The sequence below is a fragment of the Pocillopora damicornis genome, chromosome 4, assembly GCF_964200805.1.
Source record: "Pocillopora damicornis chromosome 4, jaPocDami1.2, whole genome shotgun sequence".
NCBI classification, from domain to species: Eukaryota; Metazoa; Cnidaria; class Anthozoa; order Scleractinia; family Pocilloporidae; genus Pocillopora; species Pocillopora damicornis.
This window is the reverse complement of record NC_142673.1, coordinates 9,873,618-9,899,588: the sequence shown is the minus strand read 5'-3', so window position 1 is coordinate 9,899,588 and position 25,971 is coordinate 9,873,618. Positions and strand designations below refer to the sequence as shown.

Genomic DNA, 25,971 nt, shown 5'->3' with positions numbered 1-25,971 from the left:
GTAACCAATTAGGTTTTCCATGTTGGGTCTGTTAGCCGCAACAGCCTAGAGACTGATAACGACGGCATTTAAAAACTGTTCAGTAAGATACACTAATTTAAATTGGTCATTACAAAAACGTTTATAGCTAATTTAGTTGTCAGAGATCTTTCCAATGATAATTACAGACAAACCACGCCAAGTTCTTGCTTAAAGTTGCAAAGCTTAGACTACAGTCTTAAGAAGACTTTAATTTGTCATCAAATAAAGGTATAATGCTTTTGAAGGTTTGAAAATTTTGTGTTACCGCTACCATTTTCTTTTGTAAAAGCCGACGAAAGATCTCTGTATTTCATGAATTCGAAAAACTCTGAAAAACATTGCAGAAATGCACCGGAAGGTGTGAGGTCCAGAAAAAAACCCTGAATACAGAAGGCTGGACTACTAAACCCTTAACAAAGATCCTGGTGAATACGAAATTACCAGCATCCAAGAGTGCAGTTTAAAAAAAAAAATACACTGTTGTTTAAACTCTGTATATCCCACAAAAAAAGGCATGCAACGTCGTGCTAGCTATTGTTCGATCACTTGAGCTCTCAAAGAATTAATCCACCAAAAGGCCAGTTGGGTATTGATCAAGAATATTTGTTTACGTTAAACATCGCTATAAACTTGTTCTGCAATGTCAACGTTTCAAGCACGAAACTTGACTTCATCAACTTTCTGAGTAAAAGCTGTTCTTTAGGCACTGTAGTATATGCCGTCAATTCAAAGAGAGGAAATTAGCATGAAAAACTCTGTGCTGGTGACCAATGTGTACAACTTCTACTTCAATCCAACCTTAAACAGCACGCTCGCTCGATGAACATTCGACAAGTTTCGTAGGCAAGTACTAAGCCCTACAAAAACCCGAAATGTCCTATATGGCAATGGCTAGGTTAGCAATCAAAACAGGGATTTTTGCGTCGCGGGATGCTAAATGGCACAAAAGAAAATAATCTTGGTCGCACACAAAACGGATAAAAACAATTCACTTTAAGTTAATACTTGTAACGCTTGCAACTCGTTTCAAAATTAAGATCATGTCGTGTGTTTAGCTATATCTAAAATACGATTTTAAATTCAGTGTCGAAAGTTTGTCGGGAAGACCGATGATTTAACATTACCTGTGACTTTAAGACTTGTTGATAAACGAAGTTCTTTGCTCCGACAAACGAAAACAGTAGGAAAGATCCCTTTTGAATGGTGATAAGCTTGGTGTGATTTTTTCGAGGAGGTTCTAGAACGCATCTGTTTAAAGACACAAAATATTTGAGTCAGTGAAGTATGTTACCCGGTCGTCAAAATTGTTGTCACGAGGCAATTAACTCCGCATTTAAAGTGACACAGAGAATATAGAAGAAACTCTTGCCTTTCACATCATCAGAGCTGAGTCAATTTTTATCTTGTCTCGATGGCCAAGAGATTTTAAGACAGAATTCTTCCAACTTTTACATAATCTTACATAGAAATACACAACGTCCGTTTTAACCTGTTACATAGTTCGCGCTAACTTTCATGTCGAAATCATTGACCGTAAAAACCATTTAAATGCAAATTTCTTCTTTACCCAAATGATAACAGACGGAATTTGAATATTTGTAGAAAAAAAATTGTTTTGAATTTTTGCGAGATTCCTTCGCCTATGGATATTCATTTCTTGAATTAATATCGATTATCCGCATTTGCAATAAAGTCAAAGATGTTGGCCATCTGCGATTGTAATTTTCACAAGTCCGACAGAAGAGTGATAAAATTATTATTCTTGGAATTATCAACCACAGTTGACCGTCACACTGCTTACAAGTTGATGCAGACTTTTAAAACAAATTCCACGCTCAAACAAACATCTCCTCGGAAACATTTGAAATTTGCAGACAACAAATAAAACAATGAATCTGACAAGAAAAAAAAAATTTTATCATTTAAATTGTCAAATTTTATTATTATTTTTTTATTTTGGAGTTTATGCTGGCATGAGCAAAACACCTTCCCTTCAACATAGAGTGCACATCGTTATTCAAATCATCTGTCTGGCAGAAGTCCTCAAAACAAACTCACACAGCATGTGTAGAGGACACAAGACCCGTAATGAAAGAAAAACTTTCCTAATGAATAATGATTTGCTGCCAAATGCAAAAGATGTTCCTTGTTCATTTCCACAAGAGAACGAGAACTGCTTCAAGGGAATTGGGGAAAGTCAGTCAAGACTGTTTCATTCTGAATTTCTAAGATCACAACAGCAAGAGAGCAAACCCGTTGTTTTTTCATACAGTGCTATGAACAATCTTTAGCGGTATATGAATTTTTACTTAATGAAAGTTCAGAGGGATGTTTTTAATTTGTTCCTTCATCGATTTTCTTGCATATTTGGCATGATTTTTTTAGGGCTAACAAACACCAGACAACAATTTGCAACAAGTAGTGCCGCTGAATTGATTCTCATGGCATGGAGAAATTTTGCAAAGATCGTCATCTCTGCGAAAGAACTTTCTTTTTGCAATAAACTAACTAGTAGTAAGAGAAAATAAAGTTTTTTTTAAAATCTTTTGGTCGTGGGTCATTGATTTTAAAGAATAACACATGAAGCGGTTTCTCGCCGAAATTGTTGCAGTGACAATTCGGATCGTGTATTTGATAGCAAACTACCAAAACTGGGCTTTTGTGAGACATCGGCTGAATACTGTGAGAACATTACGTCTTCGTCACATAAAAATACTTAATTGTGTCAACCGCCTACTTGGAAACGTTAAACATGGACCGAGGCAATCAAGGGTCGGTATCTTTTCACGGTGTCCTACAAAGATTCTTAATGACGACTCTGTGGCAATGATCGACTTGGCGGAAAAACAACAGCCGCTTTAATGAAAACTAATGAAAAATAGTCTGCCATTCATAAGCCATATATTTGTCTTGGGCTTTATTTAAAAATGAAAGAACTTGTCAACTGGGAGATAAGAGACGCAGTATTTTGAGCTAATATGATGATGATGTTGAGCTAATACTGCGAGTTTAACCAGTATGAACAATGGTTATATCGCAGAAGACGCTTCCGCACAGGGTCGTTTGGTCAACAAAAAAACAATAAACAAACAAATACACACCTAGCCCTGCACGCCGAAACGAACGGAAAACGGGACACTTTCACAAGACAAGAAGGATAAAAGCCTTCGCAAGAACTCCGAGTTAAATTTCAAAAACACTTTAATCGATGCAATTTTAAAGTATATATATACAAATGACATTTGCTATGTATCAGTGATCCCGTACAGAGGTTTGGACTAGTAACATGTATGTACTCACTGTAAAAAGAATAACCTCACAGCAAAAGTTAACAACTCACGGCTAGAGAAATCACCTTGTTATTTCTTTCGAGTGAGTCTTTTCTTTTTGCCGTGAGGTTTTTTCTTTTGCCGTGAGTCTTTTCCTTTTTGCCGAGAGGTTCTTCCTTTTGCCGTGAGTCTTTCTTTAGCCGCGAGACTATTTCTTTTGCCGCGAGCTTATTTCTTTTGCCGTTACAGTTGTGGGTCACCGTATGTATGTGAATAAGTTGGGACCAATATCTTTTTGGATAATCTGACAATTTTCACTGGAATTACTAACAAGGTCTATCAGATTCGCTCTGTCGGAGATCAATCAGACGTCCACAGCTTGAATGTGCGATCGAAGGAGCTGGACACAACGTACTGACCATCTGAAATGAAGGAACAACTTTATAAGAACACAGAGAGACAGTTGCAGCGCCTAATGTGCGATAGTTTGCGAGCATAGTATGAGCCCTTGAGCAACACAAGTCGGCCATAAGTTTACAGGGAGTCTTGCACTGACAATCACTAGTGCTTAATCAGTAGTGCCAGGCCCCCAGCAAACTTCTCCCCGACTCATCTCAACTCTTCCCAAGGGCGTAGAAACGCGCGTCCTACAGCACTAAGAATGAGGGCCTGCCCTCGAAAACAAACGAACATTTTGAAAGAATCTCCCGTAAAATTTTTTTTTCAAGTACTGTAACAGTTCAGACACTCTATCTCACAGAGTACAGACCTGGTGAAACATCGACACAGCTTATTTTCTGTTCATGACCTGTCAGGGTCTTGAGAGGCGCCCAGCCAGGGTGGGACCAAACCTGAAAATGAAATATGAACTTAACTAAAACAGTTAAACTAAAAATTGTAAACTTAACACTGCAAACTAAACAATAGCTGAAATTTCGAGCGTTAGTCGTCAACTTCAGATACTCAGACTCAATAGCGACCAACTCACATCATTAACTCAGTTGATAAAACTGATTTTAGATTCCCCCTTTCCCCTCCCCCCACAGATGCAGTACCCCTTCCCCCCACAGATGCAGCACCACAGTTTCTTTAGAAACTTACCCCTTCTATATTTAATCTATATTTCTATATCCCCTATAAACTAAACAATGGTGATGTTTTCACGACGCCGCATGTCTCACTTAACAATCCTGACATTAGTTTGCTTACAGAAGTTGTTCCCTTGTGGCTGAATGCTTTGCATTTCTAACGACGTAAGGAAGAAATCTTATCTTGAACTGCTTACGTGGATCATTTGAAGAAGGACTTCGAAAGCATCCGAGATCGAGACAGATAATTGTCCAACTTATTTTGCGGGAGACATTAAAATAGAACGCGTACTCTCTTTCCGATTTGACGGCTTCATCAGATGGAAAAACCGCAAGTTCCCCCTCATTGGCGAAAATCCACTGCCAATTCGCTTAAGCTACATGGTTTGGTGGCTTGAACTCAAAGACCATTGCATTTTGAGTTTGGCGACTAGCTTAACGTGAAGCGCGTTGGAGAGCAGCTGATTTCAAGATATTTTTGGTAGTCGTTCGCAAAGCAACTTGAAAAAACGCAAGTGAAAACACGGCCATTGTAAACTGAAACAGTGTAGACCACACAAGGTAAATTTGACAGTGTAAGCGAATAAATGCAAACTAAACAGTGTGAACTGAAAATTGTGAAAAAAACCTTGTCAACTAGGCTAAAACAATACAACTATTCTTAGGTAAACAACTTTAAGTACTGATGAGAAAAGAAATGAATGATTAAGACCGCTTTCTCTCAACCGAGATATGTAATCCTCCCTCTAGGTAATTCTTGTGCTATACAAGAATTAACATTACGTTATTCGCGACACGAGACCTAAAGGCTGGGAAAAATAAAAAACACTAAAAGCTTCTCCCTCGCAAGCCATTTTTTCCAGCTACCACTTCATCCACACACTCACGAAAACAGTAATCTATTTTTATTGATCAACTCTCCACGCCCCAAGAATGAGCACCATAACAACATTCATTTACTAAGTTACCTTTACTGTTTTGTCGTAGGATGCCGAGACCAAAAAGTCTTCTACAAAATGAAAGAAAGTATTTAAGACAACTCAATAGACAAACTAAAGTGTGGTCCCTGAAGAAATATGAATAGACAGAAGAGCCATAAGTGACGGGGTTGGTGAAGAACACATTGCAAAAAAAATAACCGATGATCATGTCATTTACAGCCTTCCAAGAGATCGTAAGAGCCACTCGAACAGCGTACATAATTCGGCTTATCGTATAATAGATCATAGATCATGGATAACAACCAATCGAAACTCATGCTGAATGAAGCATTTTTCAAACTAATTGCAGATAACATGGCTTACCTTGAAACTTGACGTGTGATATAAGGTTAGTGTGAGCAGGAATAGTGTACACGCACTGCCTCTTCCTCAAGTCCCAAATCATAATTTTCTGATCTTCACTTCCAGTAGCTACACGATATCTGATACAAAGAGGCCATTTTACAACTTCAAATTCCTTATACAAGAAGGCCTCAAAGTCCAAGTACACGCACAAGTTTATACAATTTTATCCGCATTACTTTGTTACCGTTTTTAAATGGTTGATATAAATTCTTCATTCGTATGTTATATTAAAATAAGCAGATTTAAGTCTAATTTACATCTAGCAGCACCTCTCTCAAAATGACGGTTTTCTGTCACTTACATTACTTTCTGTCACTTTCTTACATTAGTTTCATTTCCCTCGATGTGTTCAGATTGCTCGCGCGAACGCGTTTGGTCTTAAAGCAAAAGAAAATTAAACACAACAATTGCCACTGAATTCACGAAATTCATCGCAGTTTCCTTTATTTGGATTGTCTAAAGACGTGTTCGCGAGCCTGCTGGTCCTAAAAACCTTTCTTTTTTGGGCGATAAACAAGAAAAATGTTTCATGATGCAGTCGTGAACCAACACTCGGTAGCCAATCAGAACAAAGTATCAACTTCATCTTAATAGCTCGCGGGGCTAGCCATATGATAATTTGATATGTTTGGCATATTTTGCTTTGTTTTGATTGGTTATAATTTCTTTGGTTTAAGTTTCACGCATGCGTAGACACCCTATGGATGGGTGTTCTTAGGCGTAACTCACCCGTCAGGTGCAAAGTCTATTCCTAGCACTTTTTTCAGATGTCCATCCAATCCCATAATACACTGACCTGTTCTAAGGTCCCATACCAGGCCCCGCGCATCGAGGCCACTGAAAATATAACAGAAAGCAGCTATTTTGACTCGAACTGTACGCACAACAAAAGGTATTTAAGTGAACTTCATTAATGCCATCCAACATTGCCTCCTCTGTACAAATAATTGTTACTTAACTCCTATTTACTGTTTTGACAGCAAAAAATGGTTTGAAAGAGCACAGGAGTAGACTTTTTACATTGGAGAAAAACGGGCATTGAATATGACATGGTTGCCACAGAAACTCTATTCAAAACTCCCTGATGAAAATAGAATTTCCCTGACCAAACAAGTAACATACATGAGCAACCCCTAAGCTCTTCACACATCCTTCCTTTCCACCCACTGATTTTTTTTTTCAATAAATCACGACAGAGCATTTGTAATATCGCCTTAACCAAACAAATTGGACTAAACCAAAAACATTGTCCATCTAAAAATGATGAAAAAAGAAAAGGCCTTCCACCCATCCAAAGCATTTACACTGTGGTGTCATACTCTCAGTTATCCCTGAAATTCCTAAAATTTTCCAACTCAACCAAAAATTCCTGACCCAAGGACTTCTGCTCATCCCTTTGGCAACCATGACAAAATCTCTGGTGAATATAAACTAGCAACTGGATAAGTAATGATAAACCATACCATGTGGCTGCAAGTGAGCCATCAACCTGAAATGCAATACTGTACACCTCTCTAGAGTGACCCTCCTACAATAAAAACATTCACAAACCATCAAATAACCATTATCAAAAGATCAATCACTTGGGAATGGAGTAAATGGAGTAGTTTTGAATACCTGATGGAGAACCTCTTTTAGCTGTTCCAAATCCCATAACCTCCAGGAGTGATCAAAACTACACAAACACAAACATCCAGGAATTAAAAGAAAAGCAGACTTATATTTGTCTGACAGTCAAAAAACAAAAAACCATGGATTGAACTACTGGACTGACAGAAGGTAACACAGCTTACCAACAAGATGCAAGAAAGCGTCCTGATGGATGGTAAGCCACATGGGACACACGCTTCTCGTGTCCCTCAATGTTTGCAAGTGGTGTGTCCCTAAACAGATGATGGGAAAAGGTACCATGTAAGTATCAGCCTTTTCACTTCCGCTATTAACCCTTTACACCCTAAGATCCTTGTGCATATTCTCCACACTGTTTTGTATACATTTCCTATGGTACTGACAAGGAGAATTTGTTTAACGATCAAAAGCTCCTTTAGTTGGGGATAAATTTCTTGTATTCTCATGACCTTAATGTTTGATTCAGCAGTGATACAGTTGGGAGAAATTAGCTGCTTGTCACTCTAATGACTTAAAGGCTTTTTCTTCTGGCAAGATTAGAATTCACACTGATGATGACTTCTGATGAGGTTGTCAAAACATCAGTCACTGCAACCAACAACAGTTCTTCTCACTACCAACACTCAGACTACACCATCAAATTAGATTGCTGAGCCAGGAAGACAAGTGATGATGATAAAGAAAATCATTAGATAGTATCATCTACTGTGTGATTCCATACATGTTCAGTGACCACAAAAGCACAACACCATCTGCATCACAGGATGCCATGCAAGGTCCTGATTCATCCAATGACAGTGTAGCTTGGGGATGGAACACAATGGAGCCAACACGCTCATTATGACCTGCAAACATGCATAAACAAAAGCATCACAATTTTTTAGAAAAAAAATTGCTGGTAGTAAGGAGAATTTCCAAAAAATATCAACAATGGAGAGAAAAAGAGCAAGAGTACCAAAAAATTCATGATTAATTGTTGCCCAATTCACAGCCCAAATAGACAAAAATTGAGCCACATTGTATTAGGAGAGAATTATTTAAATAAAAGTTTATGTGAAAAGAAAACTATGGCACTGTAGGTTAACTTTCAGTGTTTGAAAATGGGAAAGAAAACAATTAATTATTGGAAATTGCAGATTCAAGGCCATTTATGGTACTAAAAGTTTGAAAGTAACCAAAACACATAACAACATTTATCATACAAGTGGTACCTCGCAAAACTGCTATTGATTCACAGTCAGGAACTGACCACAGCTTACACAAGCCACTCCTAACAACCAAAAAAGGGACAATAAAAATAGTGTTAGTCTGCTATAACATGCAGGATACTTGCCACATACAAATCTAGTTTTAGGCCATACCCACCACTGAACTTTCTGTAGCTCAGTGGAAGAATATCAGGCCATTAAATCAAAAGGTCTGGTTTTCAATACCTTATTGGGGATTCATACTTCCCATGGTTATGTAAAAGCAAATAAAATCTTCCTATAAAAGGTTATGTGTAGTATGGAGCTTTCACTATAAATAGGATTACACGTATGTCTGCTCAAACCCTACCATGATGCAGTGGCTAGCATGGATGAGTCTGGGGAGAACTGGCAGTAAGACAGTGGTCTATCATCACCAATCTGACTACAAAAGTTGTTCAGACCCTGCAAAACAAAATGTTTTCTTTTTTTAATAGAACCAAACTAAACACCTCCTTGCTTTCAAGATATTGTGCACACAAACCCGCAGCTTCCGATGTAACTCCTGTGTCTTGGCAGCCTTTTCTGGATCAGGTCTAGCTTGCTTGATACGCATTTGCTTTAATCTTTCACAAGCCCTGCAAATCCAAGACGTATTCTCAGTAAACCAAAAATTTATGTAAATTAGATTTTTGACAACTACAAGGTGAGAAATGTGTACACAGACCAAAAGACTGACAGACAGACAGAGCAACTACATAAGAATGATGAAACATAAGAAGTACACAAATAAAGGTACCCCATATGTTAAACTACAATACATCATGACATTCATGTCAATACAAAATGGCCTATGTTTAGTGAGATGAACCCCATCTTAAGATAAACAAATTTACTCCAAGGTCAGTGTCAACACTCAGTGTCCTGAATTAGTATAATCACATGACAGTTTGACTTGAGTTGGTTCAGAAAAAGCCGTCCTTGTGCACTTACAAAGCTTTGTTACAAAAAAAGAGAGAGAAAGACACTTTGTTTACTTCTAATGTAAAAAAAAGAGTAACAAAATTGAGAAAACAAGTCACGTTTTTCAATGAATTGTGATTTTCTTGTTCTGACTTGAAAAAATAAAGGAATAGTTTTTATTGTAAAATCTTTTTATGTGGTTTTCCCTTGCACACCAGTCTACTCCACCCCATTTAAATGACAACAAACTTCTTGAATTTTCCAAAACCTATTCAGTAGCCTCATGATAAAATACTTATTGACTAAGTTAGGTCAGGCTAGATGGGAAAATATTTTACTCTCATTCATAAAGTATGGATCTTGCTACATTTGGTTGTTTTGCCATAATCACGAGCCAAATATTTTCCCATCCAGCCCTCCCACTCAGTCAATTAGTACATATTATGTCCTGAGCATCTGAATGTGTATGTTAGAGCTGGCAAGATGTCACGAAAACCAAGTAAGATATTATGTGGGATAATGGAAAATTTTGCAGGCATTCATTTTGAAAGTCTACTACCCTCAATCAATCAAAACACCATGTATAATAGGGGTCAAGTGTCAAATTGTATACTATCTGTTCAGACTCATTCAAACTATCCACCCATGATTCATCAACCAAACAACTTCTCAGTGCATACCTTGAAAAGTTATTGAAAATTTGCATGTCTTTTGGCATGATACTAAACCCTGAGGTACCAAACTTTATTGTTTAGAAAAAACCAAGAGAAGGACCATAGAATGAAATCATGAAAATTGGTTAACAGCATGAATTTCTTTGTCATCTTGACCAGCCCAAAAATCGTTCCTATATATTGCAAAAAAAAAACTGTCTATCCACATTTAAATAAGTCTTCAAAAGTTTTTTCCTGATTTACGTATTCTAATCAAATTGCAATGGGTCAGTGACAGTGACTTACCGAGGTAAAGAGTATTTAGCCATCCACAATCTAGCTATTTTGAGTTCAGGATCTCCTTCATGGTACCAGACTTCTTCCTGAACTTCCTGACAAAAAAAAAAGTAATGTGAAATCAGAAGACATTTCTCATTACACCTATAACATGGCTTATATCCTAAGACTCTCAAAGTTCATTCAGTTTTCATCATCTTCTTCTATGAAACCTGGCCTCTTTCACTTAGGTTTCTGAAGTATTAAATTCTGAGATGTTGCATGAATCTCCAAAACCATTACCAGCCATATTGCTTACTCCAAAACAAGCTGTGTGATTTAGCCAGTAAGAAATACAGCTCAGGCAAGCTGTCCTTTGACAACATTTTTTGTCTATTTTGGTGACCAAATTTTATTCCTGGCAACCATTTTAACACCAAATATTTGTTCAAAAAATAATGCACTTAATCCGCAACAAAGAAGTTACAATTCAATTAATTTAAAATCCTTTCCATAAAGGCATACTTACTGGTTCCTGTTTTGACTTCTCTGCAACTTCCTTATTTCCAAAGGATACATCTTCACCTGTGTAGAAAACATTTTGCAATGTAAACCATAACAAAATCCTCCTTATTGCATCTAAGCATGCATGCAGATAATCATCAGTTCACAATGTATTCAAGTATGCTTTCATTCAGATAAACAAGATTTTACAATAATTACTTAATTCTTACCAAGTTCAGACAAAAGGATTCTCAATCTGTCTCTTCTCTCTGGAGGACCTTCTCCAAACAAAGCTGCAAAGAAAAACATTAAATTATTAACAACAAGATGGCCTAAAGTTTTATCCTTATTTAAGCATGCTGAATTCACACCATATTAACCCTTTACAACCTAGCTGTAACATCAGTAAGCATATTCTCCATAAAATTCCTAGACATTTCCTGCGGTGCTGACAAAGAGAATGCTTTTAACAATCTTCTTTTGTTGGTGATCATTTCCTTCATTCTTGTCAGTTTAATGTGTGGTTCAGGGATAAAGAAAAAAATAGATGCTAATTACTATTTGGGGTAAAAGGGATAAAATAACTTACTTATTGGTTCTCCAATTTCTCGGAGTCTTGCCTTAACTGAAGCATCATCTGTTGGTACAGTTATTGCCCGTGCCTATAATAAAACACCATCACAACTTTTTTACCATGTCATATCATAAAGAACTCTAACTCTAAACAAGTTAACAAAAAAGTGTTTCTAGCCACCAGAGAGAAACTGAGTCTATTACGTTTTCTAAAACTTAACACAAACCAAGTCTATGGTCTCAAATGAATCTTCTGAGATGTAATGTAATCTACAGTGTTACCTTTTTTCTTCTCTCAAATTCTGCCAAAAGTTCCTGATGTCTCTCACTGATCTGGTCTTCTGACAGCTCAAGGTATTCTCCTGTTTTATTAAGTGGAAAAAATATAAGCAATATCTAAAACTAAATGCAGAAATAATCAATAATGAAAGATAAAAATTCCAGCTGTTAATTCCACCTTTTCAAAATCTTGTCTGAGTTGGAAAAGAGAAAGAAATACAGGGCCATAATCATGCCCTTACTCATCCAAGTAGTGACACTTTATGGCAAAGATAGACAATCTAGTTTTAAATGTATATGGTGACTAGTTTATAAAGAAATTGTTATTCCAACTGAATAACAAAATTTAAATGAATAAACAAAATTTAATTTTAGCAGCAGCAAATCCACAGAGTAGTCAGATGGTTATTTGGATTGTTGGTTTTCATAGAGAGGGGAAAATCGGGAACACAGAGAAAAACCATGAAGCAAAGATGAGACCCATCAGCAAACAAAGGCTATGCCTGGTGTCGGCTTTGGAAATCAAAGCAAAGCCAGATATATGGAAGGTGACTGCTCTCATAAAACAGAATTCCTTCTCCATCAAAATACATTCACACATGTACCTTGGAAAAACATGGGTTCCACACTTTTTCCAGAAAACCACAGAATCTTATTGTCATTTGCAGTGATTCTAGAAATCTCATTTGTAGTATGTTCATATTGATCTAAAAGTTGTTTTCAAAGCTATCAGTCTTGGACTTGTCCTCACAATGAAGAGTATCAATCAAAAGGTACAGTAACTAGAGTTTGTTGGGGTTAAATCTTTCCAAGCCACTGAAGTCTGTTTGTAGACCTTTGCGTGACTTGAACACATGCTATGATCCTTAAAGATGCTTCAGTAGTGCTAGGGAATAATCCAGTTGAAGTATTTTAGCATCTGTCTAAAAAACTGACACCACCTTTTTATGTTCCTACAATCAGTGTCAACATTAGTTGACACATCATGTTTAAACAGTCCTGTTTATGTGTATAACAACACTCCTGTGTCTACCACACTCTTGATCATTAACAAGACCACCCCTTCCTATTCAATGTTGCCTGTAGCTAAAAAAAGTTCATGGAATCCCAATACAACATTGTTTGGGAGGGGGGGGGGAGGGGGCAAATAGGTTAACCTAACAAGAGCAAAAGAGATAAAAGTGAAGTAATAGGGGTTGAAAAGGTCAATGCATCAACAAGTTTGTCACCGGTTATTGATAAGGAAGCAGCACTAGAGTGAAGGACCTTGCACATGAACAAACACACAACTAAGTGATCCTAGCCAGGTGTTGAGCAGTATGAAACATGTCTAGTTCCCCAACAGTGCCCAATATTTTTATCATAAATACATGTAAGCAATGACAAATATTTATAAGCAGGATTCTCTGTTAAAACTGCGATGAACATGCCATAATTTGTGTCACAAGTTTCTCTTGATGCAAGAGAGTGATACTGTAGGAATTTGTGATCTTGAGACCATAGCAGCAAAAGCAATGACAGATATTGATATGTACGATGCTGTGCTTATTCAGTGCCACACATTAATACTGTAAGAATCTGTGATAAAGTCAAAGTCTGCCCATATTACACGGTGATTTTAAAACCACGACAACTCCACGCTATATACAGCTAAAGACGTTCTCGTGACGACAAAGCAGGCGACTATATTTCTAAGGAGGTAATATCGTCGAAAAAGTAAGACACTAGACTTATTTACAAGCTGCAGAATAATAATTACCAGCTTACCTTCGGAAATATTTATATTTCCCGCTCGAATTCCAGCTAAGACAGCCGCGGACACTTCGTTGTCCTCACCCTCGGCTTCTTGATCGTCATCATCTTTTCTATCATCATCATTATCGTTAGACGATCCAGTGACCAGACGTTCTCTTTCTACAGTTTCAAGGCTTCCAAAGTGAATCCTTTGTTTTTTGACCGCTGGGGCCAAATCTTCGTCGTCCGACATGGTTGGTTTTCACAAGCAAATTGTCATAATTTTGATTTGCAGCACGAGGGGTAATGGCTTGGGGACCGCGCTAAACAAATTAGTAGCCAAGCCTTCTTGTTATCGCCTGAACCTTGGTATGTGCTGACAAATCATTTGGGCCTGTGAGTCTCGATTCAAAATGTAGTTTCCGCGATACACAGGAGGATGCAACGCTCGTAAAAACTGGTTTACAATGTCAGCTGTTCGGGTTTTGGTCCGGTCACTTTTCAGGCAAATTCATGATATCGGTAAACCATTCTGTCGTTACTTTCTACTAGTTATTTTTTTGTTTGTTATGACGTTGTTTCCGACCCTTTCAGTTTCATTATATTTCGTTTCCTTTTCGTTATTCGTTTTTCCTGTAAGTTTGTTGATGTGACATAATGCTTTCAAACGATTAGGACAAGTTGCAGCAAGATCAGGCTATAACAGTGCTGGTGAATTCGCAGCAGTTAGCAGTGTTGCTAACGGCCAGTCAGCACTCATTCTACGAGCTCCAAAGAAAAATGTTGGTGTGTTCGCAAGAGGTCTTTGGAGTGGTTTTACTTCCAGAGTAGGATCAGTCTCTCAAGCTGCCTCCCTAAGGCGTAAGTTTGAAGCCCTTTTATATTTGCGATCTTTACGTTCATATCTTTAATACGTAATGTTGATCAAGTGTTAATCACACTGCTAGTGGTGAAAATAATACGTACATGCATTGTTATGAACTGTCGCTTTTATGAACAGAACGTTCTCTTCAATTCTTGCTATCTAATGTTCATGTCATCTTTCTTTTAATTTAATTGAGTTCAGATAAGATCTGTTCTAACCAAGGTCCAAGTCAGGAAGAATTATGTCCAATATTCCACTAATCTTCATTAATCCTTTATACTTCCTCTAAATTTCTATATTAACCTTTAGTCTAATTCCAACATTGGATTTATAATTCTAGGTTCAGGCCTCTATATTTTTCCTTTTAAATAATTTAGGAGATTTTCACATTACATCCAGATGACTTACCATTATGTTTCTTTAACCTCGTCATTTGTTTGTAGCATAATGTAAAGATGTTGTGAAATTTTCTTATTGATCACCACATAATTAACTGACTTAATTTGACATATGCAAGAGGTTGCTAACTGAATAATTAATGAAATTTTTATTTTTTGTTATATATATAGGAATGGCAATTGCCCGCATGCTCAGAGGTTGTGGACCCAAATCCCCTATGTTTGCCTTCCTTGGGTTTGCAGTTGCAATTTCAAGTAGGTTTTTCTTTTAGTTTTTAATAACCTGAAATTTACTTCTTAAGAGGAAGATTTCACAGCTTGACGTATATGTACAGTTACTCACATATGTGTATGTTGTTTTAACAACAAAACCTTTGCAAAATAAGGGGGGGGAGGTGAATTATAGAAAACCTACTAATTTTATCAAGGCAATGTGAGAGAATGAGGAAAAAGTATCCCTTGGAGGACAAGGCTGAATAGTTTTGGGACATGACTCTTTTAATTGTTGCAACTCTGCTCACTAAAGGATTTCTCAATGACAGACTTGTAAATGGTAGCCTCAAGTTTTGCTGAGTATGTGAGCCAGATCTCTTTACATCACAGTTCACCCTTAGAAGGATGTTTATTCCAAACACTTTTAATTTTTTTATAATGATCCCTCCACAGTCATGTGTAAGTTACTTGGGTAAATTTTGAATTTTGGCAATTGCATGGAACCTGCTTGGGAACTGGGTTGATGGAATCAACTAAATACTCCGCATGGGATCTGGGGTTACCAGAAATAACTGTATACACTGAACTTGTGATAAAGAGAACCACACGGTTTATCTAACAAACACGAAATGTGTTGATCGTAACAACCAGACTTGAGAAGATGCAAACCACGCTTTCATCGTGACAGCATTGCTTAAGTTATTAGACTTGTACCCGTTTAGCTTTATTTATGAAATTAAGACAGAAGAATTTACTCATCAACTTACAAATCAACTCATCTGGATATCACTCAATCAAGGGGCGAACTCGACTTGATGGGGTCGAACTCGAAAAGTGTGGGGGCGAACACAGTATAAGGTAGGGGTGAACTCGAAGGGGCGAACTCGATAGGGGGCGAAAGGGGCGGATACCAAATGGTTCATTTTGTATAAGTTCGTATGTGCTAGTCTTTTTTGAACTTTGTATCAACATTACCCTTGGATATTGTATTTTCAATAGGTGAAGATGGACAAAGAAAAGAACCATATAAAAAACTACATCAGACAGCCCAAAGAGCTCTTTTGACTAAAAATATGTTTGCAGAGGTACAATAAATTATCTTTCGGTTAAGTGATCTTGTTCATGTAGACTGTATAATCATAATAGCTAAGTAGTGTAATCATATTAATTAGCATCTGTGATGAAAGGACTAATTACTGCTGACTGTTAGGATTTAATGTAACTGTGCTGTTTGGAGTCAGATGAACAACAAAACCATAGGATTGACTGTGAATCAAAGCACACTTCTCACAACAAGATGGCTGGTTCAGTCTCATGTCCCATAGTTTTTTTCGCTTGTATAGGTCTTAATGTCCTACTTAGAACATTACAATAACCTTAACAGAAATCATTTCTAATTACACAAGGGTTTAATGATATCAAAGTATACCTGGTACCATGACCCTTTTTTTTCCTCTCACAGCTTCAAAAAGATTTTGAGGAACCTTCCCTTGCTCAGCTCAAACTAAAGGACTTCAAAGTTGGTGAACGACTTGGCCAAAGTTCCTCAAACTCTGCAGTTTATTCAGCTGAATACATGGGCCATGAGGTTGGGGTCTTATAAAATTTTTTGTGTTAGTATGACAATTAATTTAGAACCACCCCCCCCCCCCCTAGATTGAAGGTTTACTCACAGGTTTACAAGAAGGTTGCTATTAACCAAACAAAACTTATACTTTTTCTAATACTTAGAAATTTTAAGCAAGTAGTCTCCCATTATGCATGGTAGGCAACATTCATTACCAAGAACTGCATGTTATACTGTAGGAATCCACTGGTGACATCATTTTCCATAGTTTCTTAACTCTGATGCATTAAAATACTCCTGGTATTTTGAAAAGGTAATTTATTGTACAATAATATTATTATTACTCTGATAAATAAATGTTTTGTCTTAATCAAACAGTATGCCATCAAGATGTTATTTAACTATGGAACAAGTTCTCAGAGCAGCTCTTTAAAAAGAGTGAGTTTTTATCTTTTTCTTTTATAAGCATATAACATATTAGGTGCAGGGATGAAGGTAAAACTTTGTACAGATGGAGATGTGCACTTAACAGGCTGTTACTTTGGGCAGAAGGCCCTGTTTGCCACATGGCAGATGCACCTCTTGTTGGGTCCAGGGGCATGTTCCCCTTGAAAAGTTTAAAATTTAGGCTCTCTCTTTTGTGCCAAAATTTCAGCCTATACGAAATGTAGGTTACTTGACAGGGTTGAGATATAAAGTAGAAATACTCTGAGGAGCTAAGCTTTTAACAAACACATGATCAGTCCTAGAAATGGAGTGTTTATGATCTTGATACTTCTATAAGAAAATAACTGAAGTTTAAACATACAAAACAATATCTTATTTCACTGAAAACTTATATGAAGAAGCAGAAACTATTTGAAGATTTATATTTTTTTCCAGCCATGAAAATCCTTTTGACAACTGGATATTTTCAGCTGCCCATGTCTATTTTTTGCATTCCTAAGGTGGTTCATAGTACTCACATATCTGTCAACTTCCATTCTTAAATTGATGAAGCATCATTAATATGAATATTTCCCTTTTTAACAGGAATTTTCAAAAGAGTATCAGGTTCTTAGTGCCAAAAATGAGTGCAATGCCTCCCAAGCAGGTACATGTTATTGTATAGCAAGTTTTTGGAGCAGACTTTGATAACATCAGAATAAAGTAATGCTAAAAGCCAATCAGAACAGACTTAATTAGAACCCATTGAGACAAAAGCCTGTTCTGGGCTCCCAGTTATTAAAAATGAGTGTAATAATAAATGGCACAACAGTAGTGGTGAAGCGCAAAAAGGAGAGATGTGTGGGTTGGGTTGCCTGTAACTCCTACTGTGCTCTCTGTGACAGAAAGAAATCTTATTTTACAGGTTTATCCTACACCAGGCTTTCAGCACATCCAAACATCTCACCGATCCTGCATCACTTTACTGATGACATCCCTGTCCTACCAGATGCTTCCACTAGCTACCCAGCTGCATTACCTTGCAGTAGTGGTGGACTGGCTAGGAATCGCACTATGTTTTTAGTCATGCCAAGGTTTGAAACTACATGTATTCACAAAATATGTCCACATCAGACTCTATATGTTTTGTCTGCTGTGATAAACATCCCCATCTTTTAAACCCAATGAAGTAAAGATTTTGATTTTGTATTATTTTTGACAGATATGACAGAACTGTCAGAGAATATTTGGCATCAAATTCAAAGCCAGATCTGCAGGTATCTTCACTGCTTCTCCTGCAGCTCCTTGAAGGCATCAGGCATCTCACAAGACATGGAGTGGCACACAGGGACCTTAAAACTGACAACTTGCTTTTGGGTGAAGACACCAATAGTTCATTCCCCCAGTTGGTGATAGCAGACTTTGGTTGCTGTCTAGCAGACAGATCAAGGGAGCTTGTACTCCCTTTCCAAACAGCAGAGATTGATCGTGGAGGCAATTTCACTCTGATGGCCCCAGAGGTAAATGATCAATGACAGTGCAGTGATCAAGGTGTTTAATCAGATGTATTTGGAGCTGAACAGTACACTGTACTGAGTGATATACGTTGAATTAAACAACATAATTCCAGTATTTTTAGCAGCTGTAGTGACTTGTAATTTAGTTCATTACACTACCATACCTGTAAATTTTCTAAATATTACATCACTTTAACTTTTTTCCCAGATTGCATTAGCTGTTCCTGGGAAGGATTCTGTCCTTGATTTCACTAAATCTGATGGTAAGCTTTTAGTGCTTTTCTTGTCAAAGGTTCTTTTCTCTATGAAATAAAACTGTGTGCAGTTTGCAAGATCCACTCTGTGACTGCTGTAATGCATTCATGTTAATCTTTATTGCAAAAACTGTATTCACTTGTTGCTAAAAAGATTTGTGATGTGCAAGATATGTATTTTGTGTCCCTTCCTTGTTCTTCAGCATGGGCAGCAGGAGCTATTGCATATGAGTTTTTTGGCAATGTCAATCCATTTGGATGGGATGGGTTGGACAGCAGGAATTACAAAGATGATGACCTTCCTGTTCTTTTCCAGTAAGTGAGATACATCTTTTCTGCAGAAAAATAATTTTTTCTTACCAAAAACAGTCATGGGCTTAAGCGCTGACAATATTATTGTGTTTATTCTCAGAGTCTATCGTTTCTTCCAAGAGGTGAGGATAAGTACCAGCAGACTGTCTGGGAACACTGGCAGGCATCCATCTAGGGGGTTGAAAAACTATATGAATTGCTTCATGTTACAGAAACCTGGATAAGCCCCACCCAACTCACAAACCATTTTTAAAATTATAACCAGCCAGTCATGATTGCAAGAGATGGCCAAAAAGTTGCCAATAGTGCAATATTTTATCACTGAACATTAACACTTTTTTGCCCCAAACAGAGTCCAACCAGGTGTGAGAAAAGTAGTGTCACTGCTCCTTAAAAGGGACCCTGCAGAGAGGATAACAGCAGAAACAGCAATCACTATGTTAATCCTAGTGTTAAGGGCCCCAGCTGAGTGGCACCAGGGGGAAGATGTGCAGGTTGAAAACATCAATTGGTGAGCATTTGTAATCCTCCAGAATTAAGTGGAAAGTATATCATGTTTCAGGAATCGGTCAGTGCAGAATAGGGGTGGTTTGGAAAATAAATGAGCCAGGCCTTTTACAAAAATTTGTTTAGATCCACAACATGTTGTTTGCAAGTTCAGCAAAGTTGTTTTCGAGAAGGAAGTATTAGCAGTTTGACTGGTCTCAAAACACTTAATTAACAACTGCTGTCACTAGATAAGGAGAGTAAACTTTCTGGCCATGATCGTCTTTAAAAAAACAAGCCCCTAGGGTGGCAGTATGGGACAAACTAAATCAACCAGTCCAAGATTAGGCACAGGCTTAAATCATAGTACTCTCTTATGCTCAAGGGATTTAACTATTTCAACATAGTGACACCACCTTGACAAGGAGTATAAATGGTTTTGGCAACTAGTTAGAGAATCCATCATTCCTGGGTGTAATCTGTAGCAGAAGTCAATAGAAAGTGATAAAGAAAATAACCCAACACCATGTGAAGAGTTCGCACACTTCTTTTCCATTCACTTAACTTTCCATAATACACATACTGCCAGGATTTCTTTCTATTTTTTTCCAATTTTGTTATTGCTCATTTTAAGAGTTGTGCTGGGGAACAGGGAAACCCTGGATATGTGGAGAATTTTGTTTTTTAAGTATTTACCTTTTGAAAATGTATTTCTGATGTGCCCTTGGTACTTTCAGTTACCACCAATCTTTTAGCAAAAACCTGGGGTTGATTTGTGAGGTGGAAGTAAGTTATGTTTTCTTACAGATGAAAGCATCTCTTCTCTTTTTTCCTCTTTCTTCAGGTGGCTTTTCTGCATTTCATTGGAAATGCTTGGGTCTGAATTCCAAAGAGTGTGGACTCTTGAAGATAAGGTCAGTTGTTGGGCACAACTTGCTAGAAATCCTGTGGAAGTTTGTCGACTCAAAAAGTGTAAACAATGACAAACCACAATAATAGTATCTGTCTGACCTTTTCAGGAAGGAGTAAGTCAAGTTGTAGAATACACTTGCAAATAGTGCCCTGTAGAATTTCCTCTAGTTGTGTCCTAGATTCCCTTGAGGGCTGAGTCCTTTCATAAATGTCTCATAGTTTATCCAATAGTCCAGTCACTGTTGTGTGTCTGTTGTTTTTTATTACGTTCCTGCTTGTGTGTTTTTTTGTTGTTCGTTTGTCAGTCCACAACCAAATTTACTTAATCGCAAATAGACAGAAGCAGTCAGCATTCAATTCAAAAGTAGCCACATGTTCATAAAAGGAACCATTTTGCTACTTATATATTTTTTCTATAAAAATCTTGTCTTATGTCTCATTTTTGTTATTTGATCACATTTTTGTTTATATGCAGCAACTGAAGAGTGGCCAGTTCATACTGATCATTTGTGTTTACTTCAACAGATCATGTATCGCTTCCTGTGCCGTGTTACATCAAACCAAATCAAAGATGCATTGGAACTGCTGACAAATGATGTTTAATGGACTGGACTTGTAGTTGCTAGACTCGTTCTGAGTTGGGGTGGAAGTTATCAATAGACTTACATAAAGGCATCACTGGAATCAAAAAAGAACAGTGCAAAAATGTTGGAGACATGAAACAGATTTATTGCCACGCCAACGTACATTTCTCTTTTGCAGTTGAAACAGATTTTTTGTGACTTGTGTTTTGACAACACGTAGTGGATTTATCTCACTTACAAGTTGTCTCCCAAGATTTCCGTCAGTTTGGAAGAAAGACTAAATTAGTTACATTTGTTTAATTGTCAATTTCAAAGTTGTAGTTGCGAAAGAGAACATTATCTCTGATCGCTGACCAATAAGATCTGGCTTGTTGTATTTATCTACGAGGCCCTCTTGTTTAAGTTACGCTCTTTTTGTTTCATTGAGTGTAGAAATTCAAATGCATCTTGCTGTGTTTCACTTTAATCCAACTAAGGGCTATATTCGTTGCGGTGGTTAATTTCCCTTAATCAACTTTTACTACTGAAATTCAACCAAGTGTTAAGAAACTAATGATACATACAAATAACCTGTCAAAAAGTAGACTACTGAATGTAAAGAAACTTTTGATTGGTATGTTTTTTACTTCTGGCAATTGAATCGGGTCCAGTACACTTTATATTAGTGTTTGTTTGTACCTTGGTACATTCGATTCTGAGGGTTTTACCCAACGGTTGTACATTTTGAGTTCGCCTTTTAGTTTTTTTACACTATGAGGGCAGCGAGTGATTTATTAATGGTACCCTCAAAAAACTAATTGTTTCGTTGATTCGAATTTGTGGTCAATCTTTAGTTAGATCGCTTTTTATTGTTGAATTCAATTCCTTAACTTCTATTTCTTTTGTTTTTGTCTCTTTAATTAACTGATGATTTTAAAAATCCCGTGTAACTCCTAGCAATGAAAGGTAAAACTTTTCTTTACCTGCTCAAGTTTCCCTATGTTTTTAGCACTCTGATTCCACAAGAGAGAGGTCTGGATTCGAGCGGGGCCCGGTGCACAAAGCATTGGTCACCTTGTCGCCACACAGGAGTGAAGTGTTTGCCACATAGATAACATTGAAGGAAAACTGAATGTTAAAGCATCCCGGACCAGGTGGATTTTTTTAACCACCATCACCGCCTCGAGACATGTTGATATACCGGCTCTGAAAGTCACGAGAGCCATTCCTGTTTTGCTATTTTCTTATCGGTTTTATCACGTCATTGTAAAATCGTGAGTTTCTCCTTTTTTCCTCTCTCTCTTTTTTTTAACTTGTCAGAATGGTTATTCAGTGCATCTCTCTTTGGTAGTCGCCCGAGGCATTTTGCAGTATATGAAAGGCACATTTAGCCCCTCTAGATCAACACGACTTTTATTTTGTCTGTTATCATAATCTGAGGTTAGGAATACAGTCTTGGAAAACAGGGAAACGTTTCAATTTTTTTATCCACCTCCTTTGATGAAAATGCGATCTCCAAACACCTGATCCTCTTTCCTGAAGACCAGGCATCGCTAAACAACAAAGAAACTGAAATTAAACAAGCCTTTGAATAACTGCAAACAAACAGACTCCGCCTCTAATTGTTTCTGGATAGCGAGTGAGGAAAACCGCAATGGGGTTCTAATGACGGCTGTCAGGTAATGAAAATACTTCATTGAATATGTCACCGCTAAATACAGCGGTATTTATCAAACTACCGACCCGATATATTGGAAGGAGAGAAAACGTGAGTTATTTAATATGATATGTAAATTATCCATATCACTAAGGATTAATAGGGATGGATATTTCGCAATCAATTTTGAACCTTTTGTTTCGGGCGCAAGACATAAAAGGTTGACGCATTTACGTTCTAAGTAGATCGAAAAACTTGGATTCTCAGATGAAATTAGTTTTCAGAGCGGTTCGGTGATGATGACTGGAAATCTGTTTTTGTCTTAGATTAGGATCCAGTTTTTTTTTTCATATTTTCACGCCTTGGAATAAGCATTTAGAAATGTTTTATTAGCGTGTATCGCGGCCTAAAACGCACTGTAGAAATCGTGATAAAGGAACTGAAGTAAATTTTGTCAGCGTTTGATTAACAGACACTGCCAGAAATTTCTAATATAAATTACTCCCAGTGGCTGAGCGAAACTGAGTCTTCTAAACCCAGGTGGTAATAACTGCCACGTGCACACATCACGATATTGTGTCTAAATCAATATTTCTAAGAACAAAACTTTCAGCTTCCTTCTTAAAATCAAGCAACACTATTTACTGGTTGCGATAAATATAGAAACGTTTTAGCGAGCAGTCGTCAATCGAAGCGATGTAATGCTGTCAAAGTGTTTCGCATTCTTACTTCGTAAAACCACAATGATAAAAACAGTTAACGCCAGATAAAATGGTCGGCAATTAAATATTTGGAATTAGGTTTTCTAGTGGTCGGACATAGGGAAAATTATTGTCTCATTTTTCAGATTGTGTTTCACTCTGCAAAATGCTGCGGTGAGTCTAGTCCACTTTCCTCTAAACGCGGTTCTCGAGCTAGTGTTTCAGTTATAAAATATAAAAGTCATTAATGGTTTGACTTACGGACACAAGCACCGTAAATACTTTGTTAAAAATAATCTTGTTCAACAAAGAGACACCGCAATATGTGCTAAGGTCAAAGTCAAACTCAGGACATTTTTGTAATTTACCTTTAAAAATAGAAATCTCTCTATTGAAAAGAAAAACACGTCTTTGAAAAGTTGTGTTTTTTTTTTGTTTTCTTTCCCTGTTTAGTCCATTATTTATTTTATTCAAAAAATCTAAATATTTTTTCTGTTGTTTATAACTCTCTACCGAGCCAAACATTTGTTCGAGCATAAATCAATCGAAAATCAACTGAACTCAACTCACTTCTAATATGAATGACCGAAGGCGTTTCAAAATTTAATTGACGCGGTTTTCTCTTTTCACAACTTTTGAATCGGCTGCGGGCAGAGCATCTCGTATGATAATTCACCGGATAATCAAACCACTTGAAAATTGCATATCTCGGTGTAAAAGAAACACCTGTATTCAGGTCGAGAAAAATATTTTGATCGCAAGGTTAGAAATGCGTTTTTAAGACTTTTTTCATTGTTTATCTTGTTGTCAAGTGTTTCTCAGTCAAACTTCATTCTTGCATCATTAGCATCGGATTTATACCTATTACTAAAAAAAACTAGGTTAGCAACAAAACTCCGTGCTATGCTGAATAATAAATAAAGTGGAAATAGAGAAAACTGTAACGTAAGAAGGTCCAGATAAAATTCTGTTGAAATGATACGTTCAAGGTGATCCAAGAATATTAATGAAATATAACTGGAGACCCAAACACCAGAAAACGCAAACAGTTTTCTAGACTAAATCCGTTGAAGAAAAAAAAAGCAATTAGATGTCTACAAAAAAATTATTTTCTTTTTTACACCCACCCATCACGTCGCCAGCGAGACGCTTGTCTCATTTGCCATAATTAGAGTTTCAAAAAAACTAGACGTTGCTCTTCTAATTAAAAATAAATTAGTCCTAAAGAGAGCGACACGGGGGGGTTTTTAAAGACCGTCGTGTTAGCCATTTTGCGTGCCCAGATCAAACTGAATCAAAGTGTAAGAATTCTTTTATTAGTACCGATAACGATTAAATCCTTATACCAGGAACAGAAAATTTTGTTTAATATCTGAACTTGTTGCTTTATCCGTTTCTTATCATTTTTCAGGTGTTAATTAATGTTACCTAAGATATACTTTGTTAGAATCCGATGATATTAGACTGGGAGGAAATTGCAAATTACCGTGAGCTCAAATATGCTTTTTTTCTCTCTCGTTGTTTTTTCCTCCTCTATTACTCCAGCAAACAATGTAAGTTTTCTCTTTAGCTCTGTGTTTAATCAAGGCAAGCATAACTTGTGTCTGCTGTTTAGGTCTAACGTTATCCGTATGACGCATGTTTTAACGACTTGATTTGTCAAAGAACTGGGAACTCCTCACGTAGAATTGTGTTTAACCGGCGTTAAAATACTAAAACTCACTGAAACAATATCTTATTGATACTTATGCTATGACTTATTTCATAAGGGAATGCACGACTCACCCAGAAAGCGAGCTCACACGATAGACCGATATAATTTAAATCAAATGCAGCCGTTGGTAAACATGGATTTTTTTCCAATTTTATATCGGCAGCGACACCTGCATTCTGTTCGCGCGACAAAAACACTCCCGAAGCTTTCAAAATCATTTTTGAAAGTTGTTGTTTAATCTGAGCCTGTGTTTTCCTTCTTAGGCGCTATTCGTTGCTTTTCTCGCCAAAGACAGGCTGCCCAGATAATGAGGCAGTGTATTTTGTCTTCATTGTCAACCAAAGGTGAAGCGAGCAATTATGCAAATGCATGTTACTGATGAGGCAAACACAATAATAAATAACTTATCCCGTTCGCGTAATTTGTCGTTCATTTTTATCACAAAACTTTGTTTAGAAAACAACGCAGCTTAGGAAAGCTTTTGAAATAATGAGAAAGCTCATTGAAAAGTCCGTCATTAAGGTTTTTAAACAAAGTCAGTTCAAGCCATTAAAACTCACTTTACAAAGTACGCTTAAGATACTTGTCAATATGATAAAACGCAAATTTGTAAATTTATCCTCGAATTTACCCAAACGAAATCATTCGCATAGTTCACACACTGAACCTCATTAGAAATAAAAGACCTTTGATAGGAATGGAAAGTAAATTATCGCACTGCAAAACCTCGCTGAATCTAATCTGAATTTGTATAGAAGGAAATAATGTGTCAGTTTAAACTGAATAAATTTTTCTATCTCCAGTTTATGACGTTTCTCTCGACTTCTCTCCCGATCCTAAATTTCAACCCTTGATTTGTTTGAG

At 37.1% G+C, this 25,971-nt stretch overlaps 3 protein-coding genes across 6 annotated transcripts in view; 1 reads left to right on the top strand and 2 right to left on the bottom strand.

Annotated features, from left to right (window-relative positions):
* LOC113679975 (voltage-dependent L-type calcium channel subunit alpha-1D) overlaps positions 1-1,556 on the bottom strand; it is a 38,004-nt gene extending 36,448 nt beyond the window's left edge. For all 4 annotated transcript variants that reach the window (XM_027196961.2, XM_089202778.1, XM_027196965.2 and 1 more), the window contains exons 1-2: positions 1,391-1,556; positions 1,146-1,269 (exon numbers count right to left, since the gene is read on the bottom strand). The gene's annotated coding sequence lies outside the window, so the exon portion shown is untranslated. The remainder of the gene's footprint in view (positions 1-1,145; positions 1,270-1,390) is intronic.
* A 1,648-nt stretch (positions 1,557-3,204) lies between these two features.
* Positions 3,205-13,843, bottom strand: LOC113679964 (U4/U6 small nuclear ribonucleoprotein Prp4). Its single transcript, XM_027196948.2, has 18 exons — positions 13,556-13,843; positions 11,792-11,871; positions 11,526-11,598; positions 11,167-11,229; positions 10,962-11,017; positions 10,463-10,548; positions 9,085-9,178; positions 8,911-9,005; positions 8,565-8,623; positions 8,075-8,198; positions 7,518-7,607; positions 7,342-7,399; positions 7,188-7,252; positions 6,454-6,561; positions 5,683-5,801; positions 5,347-5,387; positions 4,060-4,141; positions 3,205-3,712 (listed from the first exon to the last, which is right to left on the bottom strand). The coding sequence occupies exons 1-18, from the start codon at positions 13,773-13,775 to the stop codon at positions 3,651-3,653; spliced, it is 1,575 nt and encodes a 524-aa protein (XP_027052749.2). The 5' UTR covers positions 13,776-13,843; the 3' UTR covers positions 3,205-3,650.
* On the top strand, positions 13,818-21,931 carry LOC113679963 (serine/threonine-protein kinase Pink1, mitochondrial). The gene is made up of 14 exons (XM_027196947.2): positions 13,818-14,044; positions 14,198-14,383; positions 14,957-15,040; positions 15,998-16,083; positions 16,461-16,586; positions 16,944-17,003; positions 17,598-17,658; positions 17,917-18,085; positions 18,214-18,511; positions 18,717-18,771; positions 18,966-19,077; positions 19,427-19,585; positions 20,405-20,474; positions 20,998-21,931. The coding sequence occupies exons 1-14, from the start codon at positions 13,990-13,992 to the stop codon at positions 21,073-21,075; spliced, it is 1,599 nt and encodes a 532-aa protein (XP_027052748.2). The 5' UTR covers positions 13,818-13,989; the 3' UTR covers positions 21,076-21,931.
* Positions 21,932-25,971: the final 4,040 nt, after the last annotated feature.

Coding starts and splice junctions, on each gene's coding strand:
- LOC113679964 (XM_027196948.2), bottom strand. CDS start 13,775: ATGTCGGACGACGAAGATTTGGCCCCAGCGGTCAAAAAACAAAGGATT. Junction 11,230..11,525: donor AGAAATTGGAGAACCAATAA/GTAAGTTATTTT, acceptor TTTTCTTTGCAG/CTTTGTTTGGAGAAGGTCCT. Junction 5,802..6,453: donor ATAGACTTTGCACCTGACGG/GTGAGTTACGCC, acceptor TCTTTGTATCAG/ATATCGTGTAGCTACTGGAA.
- LOC113679963 (XM_027196947.2), top strand. CDS start 13,990: ATGTCAGCTGTTCGGGTTTTGGTCCGGTCACTTTTCAGGCAAATTCAT. Junction 14,045..14,197: donor CAGGCAAATTCATGATATCG/GTAAACCATTCT, acceptor TCAAACGATTAG/GACAAGTTGCAGCAAGATCA. Junction 18,512..18,716: donor TCACTCTGATGGCCCCAGAG/GTAAATGATCAA, acceptor CTTTTTTCCCAG/ATTGCATTAGCTGTTCCTGG.